Source organism: Athene cunicularia (assembly GCF_003259725.1).
Source record: "Athene cunicularia isolate RWA chromosome 1 unlocalized genomic scaffold, athCun1 chr1_part1, whole genome shotgun sequence".
In the NCBI taxonomy this organism is placed as follows: Eukaryota; Metazoa; Chordata; class Aves; order Strigiformes; family Strigidae; genus Athene; species Athene cunicularia.
The window spans coordinates 22,845,723-22,860,572 of NW_020799091.1; the positions used below are offsets into that span (position 1 = coordinate 22,845,723).

Sequence of the window (14,850 nt, forward strand, 5' to 3'; positions counted from 1 at the left end):
AAAAGAGGAACACTTTTTTTTAAGCGAGAAGTTAGTCCCCTAATCTTTAAAATGCTAATGTAGATCAATTAGACGTTTTATTACTATTGCCACAGGACTTACACTGACATTTTAATAGCTCCAAAACTACAAATCAGTGAATCATTACTGGTGAGAGGAAGGCATACAAAGCTGTCTCAACTTGTGGCATTGCCATGTAGTGAAAACAAACTGGCATTTTCCATGGATTTTTTTTCTTATGATAGTCATAACTTAAAAGTTATATGCAAAATGTTTCCATTGTTATGTGCCATGTAATAAAACCAGCAGTCACAAGCTTATCCTGGAAATTTCATTAGATCTATTATGTCCAAAAATAAAAGTATTTATAAATAACAAAATACTTTTAAATAGGAAAGTTCAGTTCTGTTCATCACTTGAAAATCCTGCCTAATTTTTTGAGTACTTTGCAATATGAGCTCTTTTTAATAACAAAGAAAGCAAATTCAAATAAAAGTATTATTTAAAGAATTTTGTAACACAATTTCACTGCAAGTTCCTAAGCTACTAAGTGGGATAAATCAAAATTACTAAATCTGAAGATCTAACTGAGGATATTTAGACTGGAATTTACCATTAGAATTAAAGCTTGATTTTATTAAGAATGCTGTGCATGTTGTATGTGATATTTCCAACCAGTTATCAGGTTGAGGCAAGCATTGCTAATACTGCTGACAAGTTATGCTATTAAAGATGCGCTGTGCTTTCTATTGCATGCATTACACTGACACTATACTTTCTTTCCTTTCCTTTTCTCCTGTGCCATGCTTGCTGTGTAGCAAATGGAATCTCTTGCAGTAAGTTGAAGTTCTTTCATATTCTTTGTCCATCTGTAGATGGACTAATACACCCCAGTTTTACTGTTTTACTTCTAAGCATGTTTTCCTTTTTTGTTATAATTTTCCTCTAGAATATATGGTTCTACATGCAGTGACTAAATAATTTACTAAGGTTTGTTTTGTGGAATATAAGACTACTGTGCCAAAATTCTGACACCTTCATATGCTGTTTTAAATGGTCATTTACATAAATATTTAAAAATCAAGCCTTTGGATGGATTTAATATGCTGGAGTGGAAGCTAAACTTTTTTGTTATTTTAAAATCCATAATTTTCATTTTGTCCTACTGAAAAACTACAATTTGTAGTTGACATCAATGTTTCAAATCGGTTTTGTTTATATGTTGATGAATAGTTTCACCACTAAGTTTTTAATACTTATTCAGGAAGAACAAAAATTGAGTTGCTTGAAATGGTAACTAAATACTTATGAAGTCAAACCTGCATCTTCAATTTCACCTTAGTTTGTCTTCATTCAGGTTAGCAGCCAGAAGGATGAAATTATTGTTCTCCAAGGACTAAAAAAAATCATGTGTACATGTCAAGCTACCATGAGATTTTTATTTTTTTAAATTATGTTATGCTGTGTCCTGGTTTTCAATTAATTTTTAACTCCCTGACAACTTCAAGTATATGTGTGTTTAACTGCTACCTAGTGTTGTCAGTTCTCCAAAATCTGAGTAGAGTGAATTTGATCCCCGCTGGAGCCTCTCAGGCTGTGTCCCTGCTGGTGAACTAAACAGGACCAGGGAGCAAGCGTGTGACCCCAGGCTGGCGTCAGGGGTGAACGGTTAGCACCTTCCTGGCTGGGGTTCCAGCCAGCCCTGGACATGCCCGAGCGTGCTTCGAGACAAGACAGAAGCCGGATCCATTTGCAGGAGGTTGTATCTAAACAGTGACTCTGTTTTGGGAGGAGAACGGTTAGCCATGCAGATGCAATCTTGGCAGTGCTTCATGTCCTCAGTTACAGAGAATAGCATCTGGGCAGGTTTATTTAACAGGCGCCATCCCTCATACCCTACTGCTTCATTCCCTTGGCCACAGATAGGTTTTGTCCCTGCCCACAAGTCAGTTCGCACTGTGTGCCCACCTAGCAGGTCGAACATACGTTCCCTCCCTTTTTTGCCAACCACAGATCTGCTGGGCCTTCCTTCATCTCCTGTGGGTCTTTGCTGTCTTATCAGGTCTAGTGGGATTCCTCCCTTCCATTTGGGGCAGGAACACTCTTGACCTCATTCACCATTAACAAACGTTAAACATACCGACTCAGATACGAGAAACAGTTGATCCATAAGAGCACAGAGCTCAGACCAGGCAAATTAGCAGTGCTGAACTCCGCTGCTGCAGCAGACCAACACTGAGATGCAAGCAGGCCTGTCTGTCTGGCCTTCAGCAGGACAAACCCTGCCAGGTTGACACCCACTGTCTTGGTGCTCTCCTCCTGCTCCCACTCTCCCCCATAAACCTTCAAAAGGCACCTAGCTCTAACTGGTTTTGGCAGTGCCCTCAGCTGACTGTTCATAGATGGGTAGTTGGTGTCTACCTCTCCCTGATGAACAAAGCTGAAATTGGCCAAAGAACCTCTCTTTTGACCTCAGCCCCTCAGCCTTCTTTGGCTGGTACAGAAACTTTGGGAACTGGAACATTAAGGATATGGTTCTAATTCTGGCTTATTAATAATAACCCTGGCATGTATATTGAACCATATGTAAACAAACACTTCAGTCAAATTAATGGTTATGACATTTTTAAAAGTACTTTTTATTAGTATTTGTGCTGCCATTTGCAACTGACCCCTGTTCAGCAAATAGCTGAAGTACGTGCTGGTAGCTAAGCATGTATGAGTGCTTTAAGGAAGCAAAGTCATTAATAATATCTTCTTATTTTCTGCCATGTTTGGCACGAAACTCTGCTCTGGTTTCTCCAAGCAAATGGAAAGATCACTGAGCCCGCCCTTGGTCACCGTGTCTGTAAGAGAAGACAAATCAAATATGGTTTGAAGTCTGTAAGGCTTTCCTGCCAAAGGGTCAGGAGGCCTCCTGGCTTGTACTTGAAGAATTTTCACTTCTTCCATAATTCACCAAAGATTAAATATTCCTCCCTTCCTCACCGTGATCCCTCTGTGGAACTGTGAGATTGCCCCTCCTGATAGACACACAGATACCAGGACCATGAGCATATTAACTTGACTTCTCCAGCAGATGTGTCCATTGCATGTTACTTCCATGTGTCTGACACCTGCTCTGTGGTGCTGCACATTACACTAGAAGAAACAAGTTAATATTCATAGAACAGTATCTGCTTAATCTGGAAGAATAAACTGTAGAAGCCAGATGTCCTTTTACACACAGAACTCCATCCATCTGTTGTAGGATTTCTTTAAGATGGTGGAAAATCCATGAGCTGAGGTGTAAGTTGCAGAGTTGGCACTTCCTCCTTCCCACACCTGGCTGGCTTTATTGCCTCTCTTCCTCTCCTCTCAGAGAAGCAAGCAGGCGCTTTGGCCCTCTTGGACAAATACTTCACTGCTTCTCTCCTGGATTTCCATCCTGTCAGAAGAGGTCTTTGACCATTTCCAAAGTTTTAAAAAGTTTTGTGTTCTATGCAGCAAAGTCATTTCCCCCATATTCTGTCTCTGCTTTCCAGCTGCAAACTGGTGAGAGTGAAGCTAACCTATATAAACTGCTTTGAGATTGATGCTGACATGTGCTACATGAGAACTAGCCATCATAATTGTGATTTTCAATGTCATATGTGATTTACCTGCAGAAGAAAGAACATTACTTGTTTTCTGAGATAGTATATGATCATACTTCAGTAAAATAATGTTTTTTGAGAACTGAACTACTCAGTGTGTTTTATTAATGAAATTGAAAATTATCCCAACTGACTGATCTTCATTAATTATTTGTTCTCCTACAAATCTCTCCTTAGCAATTGGAACTGTGTCAGAGATTATATAAACTGCACTTCCAGCTGCTGTTGCTTTTTCAGTCCTACTGTAAACTTATCGGACAAGTGCATGAAGTCAGTTCCATGCCAGAGGTACGTAACAAACTACAAAGTCTTACACTGAAAAGAGCACATTATTTTCATGTTCTTATTTTTATTTCTATGGATTTACACCAAAGATTATACTATTTCACCCTGAATATAAGTCTGCAGACAAAACCATTCAATACACCAGCATCCACATTAAAACATAGTTGAGATGCTGTATTCTTTGTAATTGATTGTACTTTGAGAGACTAGGATCTTATACATTCAGTCTTCAAAAGGCATTTCAGTGAGGAGTAGCAAACTGGAATGATATATCAAATCTTAACTTCACTCACACACTTTACATGTAGAGAGTGCTCACACTCTGTGAACATCTGCAAGTTACTTATATTTGTTTCTATTTGAATTGAGGCCTTAATTTTTAGGGAAAATGAGCCTTCTTCACACATACAGAAAATATCAATGGCAGTAACAAAATAATTTGATAAATTAATCTTGAAACAGGTGAAAAGGGGTTTTGCTGAAATAACGTATTGTGATTTCCAGCGATAGACACTGTCTCTGTTGCTTGTGCATAATACTAGAAACAGCAGCAGCAGTTTTTGACAAACAGTTATTGAATGGTTTTGCATCCTCTCACACCTGAGCAAGCAAAGGTGTGTAGTGTTGAACTATTTTGTATTTTGACTGTAAGTGTACCGCCTGATCTTGTTCTCTGGATAAGCAAATCTAAATTAGTTTAATGTTTACAAAGAGTATTAAATCTATTTTAAGAATATAATTAACTAAATACCTAAATGTGATGAGTTTTTAGTTCTGTGATTTTTACAAGCTTTCTTCTTTAAATATTTTTGACACAGCTCACTATTGCTTTTGACTCAGCCTTCTGTCTTTAGATAAATCTATTTATCTTACTTTAAAAAACACTTCACAAGAACAATACCCTTAGTCAAGTTTACTTTCAGCAATCGCATAAAATATGTAATACTTTGAAATATCTTTGAGGTAATCCCTTTAAATTGAATGATCATCGTTTAAGGAAAGATTTAACTTGCTATTCCATATACATTTTTCTCCTCCTAAGGTGTATGTACTTTAAACTATTGAGTTGAAGAAGTTACTGTATTTTGCTTTTAGCCATAAAACAACACCTGAAGCTATAAAATGTATTTTATGACAGATTCTAGTAGTTTAGAGATTCTCTGTAAATGGAAATTGTTTAGTTATCAGATGTCCTGTAGGTAGTACAAAGAGTTTGAATACTTACTGTACCTTAAGGAGCTGTTTTGAAGGCTGGCTCATAATGTGACTGAGCTGCTCACTTTTAAGAGAAGACAGGACAGTAAGCATCTAGTTTTAGACTAGTCTAAATTTTAGAAGTATTTTGTTTTCCTGATAATTGATTTCTGTAACTGTATTTCACAGTTATGATTTTGTTAGATTTTTATAAATACTGCAGCCTATGAAACTGGGAAACCATAATATGAGGAATAGCTGTTTCACCGTGAAATTCACATATTTTGCAGGAGCCATAAGATATTATTTAAGGAAAGTTCCACTGTTAGTTCTTGTGACAGTGGTTATTTTTAGCATGTATGAGCATGAAGGTAGATGTTTAGAAATTAACTGTTCGCTTATGAATTATTCATGAGTCTTGTGCCATATTAACTTTTCAGCCTGACAAAAAGGGCTGTACAATTCCTGTGCATCTGTTAATCATATGTGCTTTGTAAATAAATAACATCATTGCTAAGAGAAGTACGTGTTTTCTTAAATTTTTCCACTATGATAGGAAAACACTAGCAGGGGTGAAAGATAGAAGATTGTTTAGATGTTCTTTTGCATTTTAGCAAGCCAAAAATGCATCATATTATTAAAGGAAGCACAAAGCTTAAAAATCTGTAGTTTATGTTTTCCCTGTATTGTACAGAGTACAGAGATGAAGAAATGTCATTGTGTTAAAATGGGGTCTTTTTTATAACGTGTACATCCAATATAATAGTAAGAACAGACTTGAAACACTGTCTTTGGTGCCTGTGGAGAATGAAAATACCCATCTCTCATCTTTCTCCTTGGAACAGCTGTTAAATATGTCAAGAGAACTGAGTGAGTTGAAGAAAAATCTTAAGGATGCTACTGCTGCAATTGCAGCTGAGCCTCTGACAATGGAATCTGAGCCCACATTCAATTCTACAGAAGCAGCTATTCAGTCCATGCTGGAGTGTTTGAAAAACAATGAACTTGTTAAAGCTGTCCGACAAATAAGAGAATGCAGGCAAGTTTTGCTACATGGCTCATACTAGACTTTAGTGTTACTAGAAAAGTGTGCATTTATTATCCTCCTTACTTTATGTTAAATGTAAATGCTGAGTCATCATAATTGACTTAATATGTTTTAACAATGTATGTGGGGGCATTGATTTTATTAACTTTTGCAGGGGTGTGCCACAAGTAATGATACTAAATCAGTAATGCAAACATGTATGCTTGTAACAATTAAAATGTTTAATTACATTGTGTAGATTGAAAGTACTTCTGCGAGGCTCTTAATCCTTTTATAGAGCTAATTCCTTACAGGTGTATGTCACTGGCATCAGCTAACATTCAGCCCAGTTTCACTTTCACTTACTTGAATGAGTCTTCCTCAGCTTTTTTTTTAGATAATAGGAATTGCGCTTTTATGCGATTTCAGTGCCTGATACCAGAGTCTGAGTTACAAACGAGTAGCATAAAACAGTGAGTTGCTTTTGGCTTATAAGTGTGTGCGAGTCAGTTCTCCTTTTAGAGATCTCTATCACCTAGTTTCCGTCTGTGCTGATAACCCCATAATGATACACACATTCTTTTCCTGTTTGATTGCAGGATTTTGTGGCCCAATGATATCTTTGGAAGTAGCTCTGACGATGAAGTCCAGACACTACTGAACATTTACTTCCGGCACCAAACCTTGGGTCAGACGGGCACCTATGCACTGGTGGGCTCCAACCAGAGCCTGACTGAAATCTGTACCAAATTAATGGAACTGAATATAGAGATCCGCGACATGATTCGCAGAGCTCAAAGTTACCGGGTCATCAATACTTTTCTTCCAGACTCCAGCATTTCTGGCACAAGTCTCTGACAGGACTCTTGTGTCCTCTTTCAAGCTGGGAGTGCTGCCCTGGTGGAGTGAGGTGGCTCAATGTCTTCTCAGCCTTACAAAGGTTTGGTCAAAGTGTACTCACTCTTGTTACATTTAGGATTTCTTCTAGAAAGAGATGGGCTGAACTTCAAATGTGTAGCAATACTGCAAGGACAAAGGTAGCATAGAGCATCTGGGACAACATCCTTTGTTCTCTGTTGCACAAAAATCAGTTAGCATTTCACTGAGCAACTGCAACTCACTACTGAAGAAGTGACTTCCATTGCATACCAAAGCCTACTACACTGAATAATACTTCCTTTATAGCAAATTAATTTTAGGTTGGCAAAAGTGCAATGTTTCCTTCACGAAATAATATTTTTTGTTAAAAAAAACTTGTACATTTTTTCCTTTTTTCTCTTACGTGGTTGAGTGAAAGATGGGCAGAATGAAGCTGGCCACAGAATCTCACAAACTTGTTGGTCAAAAGCTGAGAGCCTGTGTATATGAAACAAATTGTAAATGGACTACAGTTTAATGTACACTGTAATTTGAATATGATTACTGTATCTTAAAACAACGAGCTGCTATGAAGTACATTTCCTAATGTTACTAGGCTACTGTCTCTGAAGGTACTGGATCATATTGCAGAGGTCTGTTCTTAGGCCCCCAAGCATCATAAATGGTCTTGGTAGATTTTTCTTTTTTTTTTTTTAAAGGATCTTGGCTGCTTTTTACTAGAAGGTTGCTTTTATGAATATATTTATACTATTAAAGGATGGTTGATCTAATTTAACTTGCGATTTTGTAGGAGAAAGTCCCATCACAGAGTCAAATCTTTTGAACTGTTATGCATGCATACTTTTATTTAATAGAAATTTTGAGTATAAAAAGTAAAGATATTAACGTGAAATGCAAGTTCTCATGTTTAGTTTCTTTAAAGAGATGTCTTATTTTATTTGTAATGTATATATAAAAGTCATACCTGTATGGGTTTTTTTTCTTACATTTAACTGCTGTCCAGTGTTAAATGTATGCATGTAAATCTGTTGCACATCTGAGACACTTTTATTCTGACAACTGTGTAACTTATTCACTCTGTAAATACACTTACCGTTTTTGTGAAGTAACTTTGGTTGATATTTGGATCAGTACATCCATTTAACTAAAATATAAAAGTCATATATAATCACAACAGATTATGTGCTTGTTGTGAAGACCGTGTTCTTGTCTGAATCTATACTGTTGCAGATGGTATCCGTGATCAGCAGCCCCCAAAAGACACCTTTTACATGGTTTGTGGTGAAACTGTTCATTACACTGAGAGAAACCAGTGTATTGGTTGGATTTTTTTGTCAGTCTGTAGTTAAAACTCAACCAGGAAGAGTACATTGACCAAAGCAGTTTCATAACTGAAAAAAAATAAAAAATGAGGATGAAGGTTTGTTTATGTTAAAAACATCAGTAATGGTCCTATTCATTCCAGCATTAGGTTTCGGTAGGTTTTTTCCTCATGCTAAAGGTAAAAGAAAATCTGTCCAGCCTGTAGTATCAGCCTTGGCTCTGAGAATCCAGTAAAGCACACTCCACCCATTTTTCGTTTTCAAAATGCTTGCACAATTTTACATGGATCTTGACAAATACTTGTATTGATACATAAAAGGGGTAGAATCAACTTCTACAAGTTTTCTGATTTTGCAGTCCACAGAGCTCTGCTGCACAATTGCAGTTGCAGGACAAAACAGATGCAAGGGAAATCACACAACTATTTTTCTGAGTAAAATAATCTGCAATAGTTAGAGAAGTCTTCCTGTTATGTATTTCACTTTTGACAGCTATTCAGAACTGTAATTGGAGTGGTCAGCAGAAATTTTAGTCACTGGTGAAAGCTGAGATCTGCTCTATCACTTGGCAAAATCATGGATGTTTTACAGAGTCACAGGACGATTCAGGTTGGAAGGAACCTGAGGAGGTCATCTAGTTCCATCTCCACTTTGACACAGGGTCAGCCATGAGATCAGGTCACTCAAGCCTTTATCCAGTTGGTTCTTGAAAACATTCAAGGATAGGGAATTCGCAGCCTCCCTGGACAACCTGCTCTACCTGGCTGTTCCTTTATCCAGCCTGAACCTATCTCATTTTATGTGTATTGTTTCTCAGTACCCAGCCGTGAGCTGCACGGAAGGGCCTGGCTCCATCTTTCCTGAATAACCATAACCTGACAGGCTACTGTTAGGTCCCCCTGATGTCTTCGCTTCTTCAGACTAAGTAAGCCCAGTTCTTCCAACATCTCCTCACAGAACAAGCCCTGTGACCAGCTTGGTGGCCTTCACTAAACTCCTTACAGTTCATCAACATCTTTCTTATACAGAGAACCTAAAAGTGGGTACAGTAATCTAGATGCAGCCTAGTGAGTGCTGAGTAAAGAGGGACGGTCACTTCCCCTGCTCTGCTGGCTCTACCTCTGTTCCGACAGCCAAGGGCGTGGATGTCATCGTCACCCATAGCTGCCGGGGTCCACTGCCAACCAAACCCCAAGGGCACTTTCCAAGGAGATGCTCCCCCATCCAGGCAGTCAGTCTCCTGTCTGTGTCTCTGCAAAGGGCCTCCCCATCCAGGCGTAGGAACTTCCTCTTGTCCCTGCTGAATATCCCAAGGCTCCTGGTGGCCCCTCCCCTGAGTCAGCTGAGATCTCTCCAAAGGGCAGCGCTGCCCTCAGCTGTATTGGCTGGTCTGCCCAGTCTGGGGTTACCCTGTTGCCTCTTCCAGGTCACTGGTAAAGATGTTGGACAAGACAGGTCCCAGAAGAGACCACCTGCTGTACCTTGCTTGTTACTGTCGTGCAGGTAGCGTACAACCCATTAAACGCTATCTTGCACAACCTGATTCAATTGGTCCTCCACTGAGCATGAAGACCTCCAGAGGTTCCTTCCACCCTAAAGTATTCTGTGATTCTTCACAGATACACAAAAGACATGATATAACCATCCAGCTTTTCCAGCATCATTCCTGAACTGAAGGTAGAAATCAGTGTATTGCCACCAAAGCCTCACTGAAGTCCTAGGACATGAACTTCAGTAATGCCCCCCTGTGCTTCTACAACACCACTAGTACTTTAATTAGGATGCTCATGATCGCATTTTGTCTCCATGAAAGCACACTCTGTTACTCCCTTCAGTTATATTTAAGCCACCCATCCTGGAAATACCTTAACATGACTGGAAAGCTTCTGAGATACAAGCATGTATTTGAATCAGGGGCACAGAGACTTGTTCTACCTCTTTTGAGACACATGAAGTCTCAAGAATTTGTTACACCCCATCACAGATAGCCCAGCTCAAAAGGTTTTTCCCATCCTCCTTTGGAAAACATGAAGCTTACACTTTCACCCTCACATCTTACAGACATAATCAGACTAAATGAGAAGACTATCAAGCTGTTGTGATTTTTTTTTTTTTTTAATACATTTGACAGAGGAGAGGCATTTGCCCCAGACTTCATGCTCCAGAACATTTGTATCTTCCACACTAGTTCCATTTGAGTGACTGAAGGAAAAACAATACAGCAGTTTCAACCTCAACAGTCCCCAAAGGCAGACTAAAAGTAAAACCTATTTGCTTTAGGAAATCAAATTAGTTGTGTTTTCTTCTGGATATACTTTCCTCTTTCATCCCAGCAAGATACTAAGGGGTAACAAACTAATGCAAGCTTTTATTGAACTTTATTCACAACATATATACTTTATAAATAATACAAATGACTTTATCCATTATCCAATGCCAAGTCAAAAGCCTAAAGTCAAAACACTGCAAGAGACTGACAAAGCATCAAACAGAAGAGGACACACAGATCAGACAATGTATTTGAAGCTGTAAGTGTTATCACAGGACAGCCTCTTGCCTTTGCAGCGGCCACAGAGTTCTTGGCGATGAGGTCTCTTGAGATCAATGTGTCTTTTCTTCTGAGGGCAGGAACAACGGGTCTTTGAACAGGTCTTAAGAAACAAGACATTTTATTAGTAGATCAGAGGTGCTCACTTCATATTAGACTGACATTTAGTCTTCCTTAATCATAGCAACACATTTTGGCTGATGATACATTTAAAATAGCTCTTGTGGTAAAAACCCTGTGGAGTTAAGCTGTAAGTATTCTCACCTAGAAGCACAAAACCCTACCCCCTACCTGTAGCTAGGCATAACACTGTACAAACAGAAAGCCGTTCATGGAAGCCCATCTGCAGGAAGTCCTCTCCCATTACACCTTTCCCAATTAATATTTCCTAGTACTTTGATAAAAGCAAGTTCTCTTCCAGATAAAGACAGTATCAAATTGAGCAGCTGTAAGCTACTAGAGTATATGATAAACTCTGGTAGTCTTACCAGTATACCAAAATCTAACCTACCTGGCATTGGATTGCTTCCACTCGATAGGGATTGAAGCCCTTTTGGCATTTGCGACAGAGCTGCTTGAAGTACACCTGAAAAAAGCAAGTTCTCAGTTACTATAGAGACTTACTCAGGGTGTTCAGTACAGGTACCAAAATTTGTGCCAAAGCAACTGATTTGTCACAGATTTAGTACCATTCTTACAAGTTTCAGGAGCAAGAAATTACTTGTTAACCACCTTGTTGCTTCCAGAAATGCACCAAACGTAAGCACTCTCCCATCTGGTCTTGCAGTCTTTGCAGTGGAAATAGCCATACTTCTGCTCCAAAAACTGCAGAGAGAGAGTTCACATTCAAGTGAAAGCAGCCTCCAGCACTTCAAGAACAGCCACCCCAGCTCTCTCTTTACACCCACAGAAGCCCCACTGCAGTGACAGGGACAGAGCTGCCTGGGCACTACCAGCCCTGGGCAGGGAGTTGTGCAGACCTGAGTGGAAAGCCAGGGTGGGCACCACTGTGCCTTTTGCTGTTCAAGAGCAGACTTCAGCCTGCTTCATGGCTCACCCCCCACCCCTCTTGATCAGGGCAGACTGTGCCAGGCCCCGGTGTCCCAGCGCTGCACACCTGGAAGGCAGCCTTCCGTCTGGGGGCTGCAGCCTCCTCCTGCGGGGTCTCCGCTGTCTCCTCACTCGGCAGAGCAGCCTTCGCCTGGCCCTCTTGCGCCTCTCTGCTACCATCCTCCACCTCCTGCTCCTTGGGGGTCATTTCAGATGCCTCAGCCTTCTCCCGGGGTCTGGTGGCCTCTGGCAGCACGAAGAGGCAGCGGTCCGGCGCAGGCGAGTAGAGGGCAAGGTGCCCTTGGGCACGGAGGGCAGCAGGGCTAAGGGGGCGGCCAACAGGCAGCGTGCGCGGCCCCAGCGAGCACTGCACAGCAGCCTCAGCCCGCAGGTTCACCTGCACACCCACCTCCTTGGTGCTGGCCTGGTACAGCCGTGGTGGCAGCCCGGGGCTCACCTGGGACAGCAGGGCCTGGACCTGGGCCCGTCGGTAGCTGTCCAGGTAGTCAGAGGGCATGGGGGTGAAGGGTCCCCCGAGGAAGGGGCTGATGCTGCTGCTCTTGTTCAGCTTCCAGCTGGGCTGCTTCACCATTGCATCCCCACTGCGGCGTGGCGTGAGGCTGCCCCTGAAACTCTGGTACATGTTGAAAGATGGATACACAAAACCCTCCATGATGATCACCACAGAAAAGTCGACCCTGATTGTTGCCCTGCCCTGCCTTTATCTTATCTGGACAGCTGCTGCTAATTGTCACTAATTGATGGGGAAATTGGCCCTAGGCAGGTGGCTGAGCTGAAACAGGAGTTGATGTGTGTCATGGTTTAACCCCAGCCTGCAACTAAGCACCATGCAGCCACTGGCCATGGCTCCCAGGACATGGGGTGGCAAGCCCAGCATGCAGAACACAGAGCATCCATTTCAACCACCACGTACAAGATTTCCCTTCCTCACCGTATTAGGATCTTTGCAGAAGGTTAAGACCTGTACAGAGCTAGCCTGCAGCTGTGCGTGTGCTCGACGGGCCGGCTTGCTCTGCTCGTGGAGGCCTTCATCTGTGATTTCAGACAGGCAACGCAGCCACAGGGCTAGAAGCTGCAGTAACAAATCCAGGGCAGAATAGTCTCAGTTGTTTACACAGCTGTAAATCGGTGGAGATCTTGACAGAGCTGTGTAAGCCCTGAGAAGTAATCGGCGCTCAAAAAGTAGCATCTCTCTGGAAGACTCTGTAAAGATAAACAGATGTAAATCAGCCATGGCTGGGACAACCGTGACTTCATAGCGAGGGGAAGCCTGCTTGCTCACAACTCCTGTCTAAGGTCTTAAAAGAAAGAAAGGGGGCGGGATCGGAAAACTAACAGAAGCCCGTATAAACTGGGTACTTCACAGACTACTGAGCAAAGAATGCATGCAATTACATCTCTGAATAGAAGTCTTTATCGGCATTGAAAGGTCTGAGCATCCTCATTGCTCTGTTACTTGGGGATTGTCTACATGCAGCTTTTCTATCAACTGTATTGGTTTAGGAAAGATGGAATGAATATACTTCAGTTGGTATGACACTTCGGAGGGAAGACAGTTATACTGGGAAAAGTGACCTGTAAAATGAAATAAATTCTGGCAATACAAGCACTTACATATGCGACTAATAGTAGTCCTTCTTCCATAATTACATCACTTCAATTCTAAGGTAATATAGTTAAAATTGTATCATTAAATAAATAAAACTGTGTATGTGAGTCTTTAAAGACTTTGGAATCCCCAAATCCCTGGACCTGCTGTGCTGTAAAATAATTAGTTTGCATGACTCTTCACCACCTTTGTAAAAGCATTGGATTATAAAATTCAATGGGCCAAGATAAGGGCTAGAGAAGAGCTGGTAGGGCTGATGTCTTTAAACGTTCACATCTTATTTGAGAAAGATCCTTTCAAGTGTCTGAAATAAATCACTAAGAAACAACAGTTTTATGGAATAAAAAGAGGTTCAGATTCAGGAAACACACACTCATCATGGTTAAAAGAAAGATGGCTCAAGGCTCCACATTATGCTTAGGTTTTCAAAGCACCATCTGTATCAACTGAAAAACAGGGTCTCAAGAGGACCAAGTTAAAACTTACTACTGCAGTGTGGCTGAAAAAAAGAGTAAGTTGTTAGGGTGTATTGGGAGAAGGTCGGAAATTAAATTGGAAACTACATGCCATCATTTAAAACAATTGTTTGGCTTATTCTGTAATCCTTTAGGGTGAACTGGTTACTGCTCCTCCACAGGACACTGCAGGACTAGAAATTAAAGTTCATTGGAAGGAGGAGGGACATGGAAAAATTATGGTAAGAAAAGACACTAGAGAAGGTGACAGATGAGTAAGTAGGTGGTGTAATAAAACTGTGTGAATTAAGGATTGGTGTGGAGAGGTGGGAAGAAACCCCTTTATAACACAAGAGCTCATGAACATCCAGCTAAAATGAAAGATGACTAAACTGAGATTGGTAATAGGAAGAACTGTCTGTCCATCTTGTTACAGACTCATTGCAGACACCAAGAACTTATCAAAACGGGAATGGACGTGTATGTGGAGGATAATGATATTTTCTTTATTATAATATTAACAACCATAACAATTTCATGTGTCAAGGCCTACAAAACCACTTAAAAAGATGCAGTTTGAGATCTCCACAGGCAATGACACTCCCGTTACGGTACTACCGCTCACTGTAAGATTTCTAGAGCCTTTCTGTGCCATTGGTGTGAACGACAATTAGACGGTAAACTGGAGTATGACAGCCTTGGATGCGATACTTCATTTCTCATCTATACAGGGATGTGTGAATAAAAGAAGGCGGCCGAGGCGCGGCTCAGGTCACTCCCTTTTCGTGCCGTGGGACCGGCCGCGGAGGGAGGCGGGGCCGGGCG

General features: G+C 40.9%; 2 protein-coding genes across 12 annotated transcripts in view; one reads left to right on the forward strand and one right to left on the reverse strand.

Moving 5' to 3' along the window:
* Nucleotides 1–8,343, forward strand: part of FRY (FRY microtubule binding protein) — a 217,003-nt gene extending 208,660 nt beyond the window's left edge. For 4 of the 11 annotated variants that reach the window (XM_026849100.1, XM_026849257.1, XM_026848843.1 and 1 more), the window contains exons 60-63: nt 819–836; nt 3,813–3,923; nt 5,960–6,153; nt 6,741–8,340. In XM_026849100.1, the coding sequence (XP_026704901.1) occupies nt 819–836; nt 3,813–3,923; nt 5,960–6,153; nt 6,741–6,999 (582 nt within the window). In that variant the 3' untranslated portion in view covers nt 7,000–8,340. Of the gene's footprint in view, nt 1–818; nt 837–3,812; nt 3,924–5,959; nt 6,154–6,740 lie in introns of all 11 variants that reach the window. The other 7 variants (XM_026848522.1, XM_026848914.1, XM_026849007.1 and 4 more) reach the window with 5 other exon arrangements.
* A 2,506-nt stretch (nt 8,344–10,849) lies between these two features.
* ZAR1L (zygote arrest 1 like) lies at nt 10,850–12,613 on the reverse strand. Its single transcript, XM_026855250.1, has 4 exons — nt 12,008–12,613; nt 11,623–11,715; nt 11,402–11,476; nt 10,850–10,993 (listed from the first exon to the last, which is right to left on the reverse strand). The coding sequence occupies exons 1-4, from the start codon at nt 12,611–12,613 to the stop codon at nt 10,850–10,852; spliced, it is 918 nt and encodes a 305-aa protein (XP_026711051.1).
* Between the last annotated feature and the right edge of the window lie 2,237 nt (nt 12,614–14,850).

Coding starts and splice junctions, on each gene's coding strand:
- ZAR1L (XM_026855250.1), bottom strand. CDS start 12,613: ATGGAGGGTTTTGTGTATCCATCTTTCAACATGTACCAGAGTTTCAGG. Junction 11,477..11,622: donor GCATTTCTGGAAGCAACAAG/GTGGTTAACAAG, acceptor TGCTTTTTTCAG/GTGTACTTCAAGCAGCTCTG. Junction 10,994..11,401: donor TGGAAGCAATCCAATGCCAG/GTAGGTTAGATT, acceptor TTGTTTCTTAAG/ACCTGTTCAAAGACCCGTTG.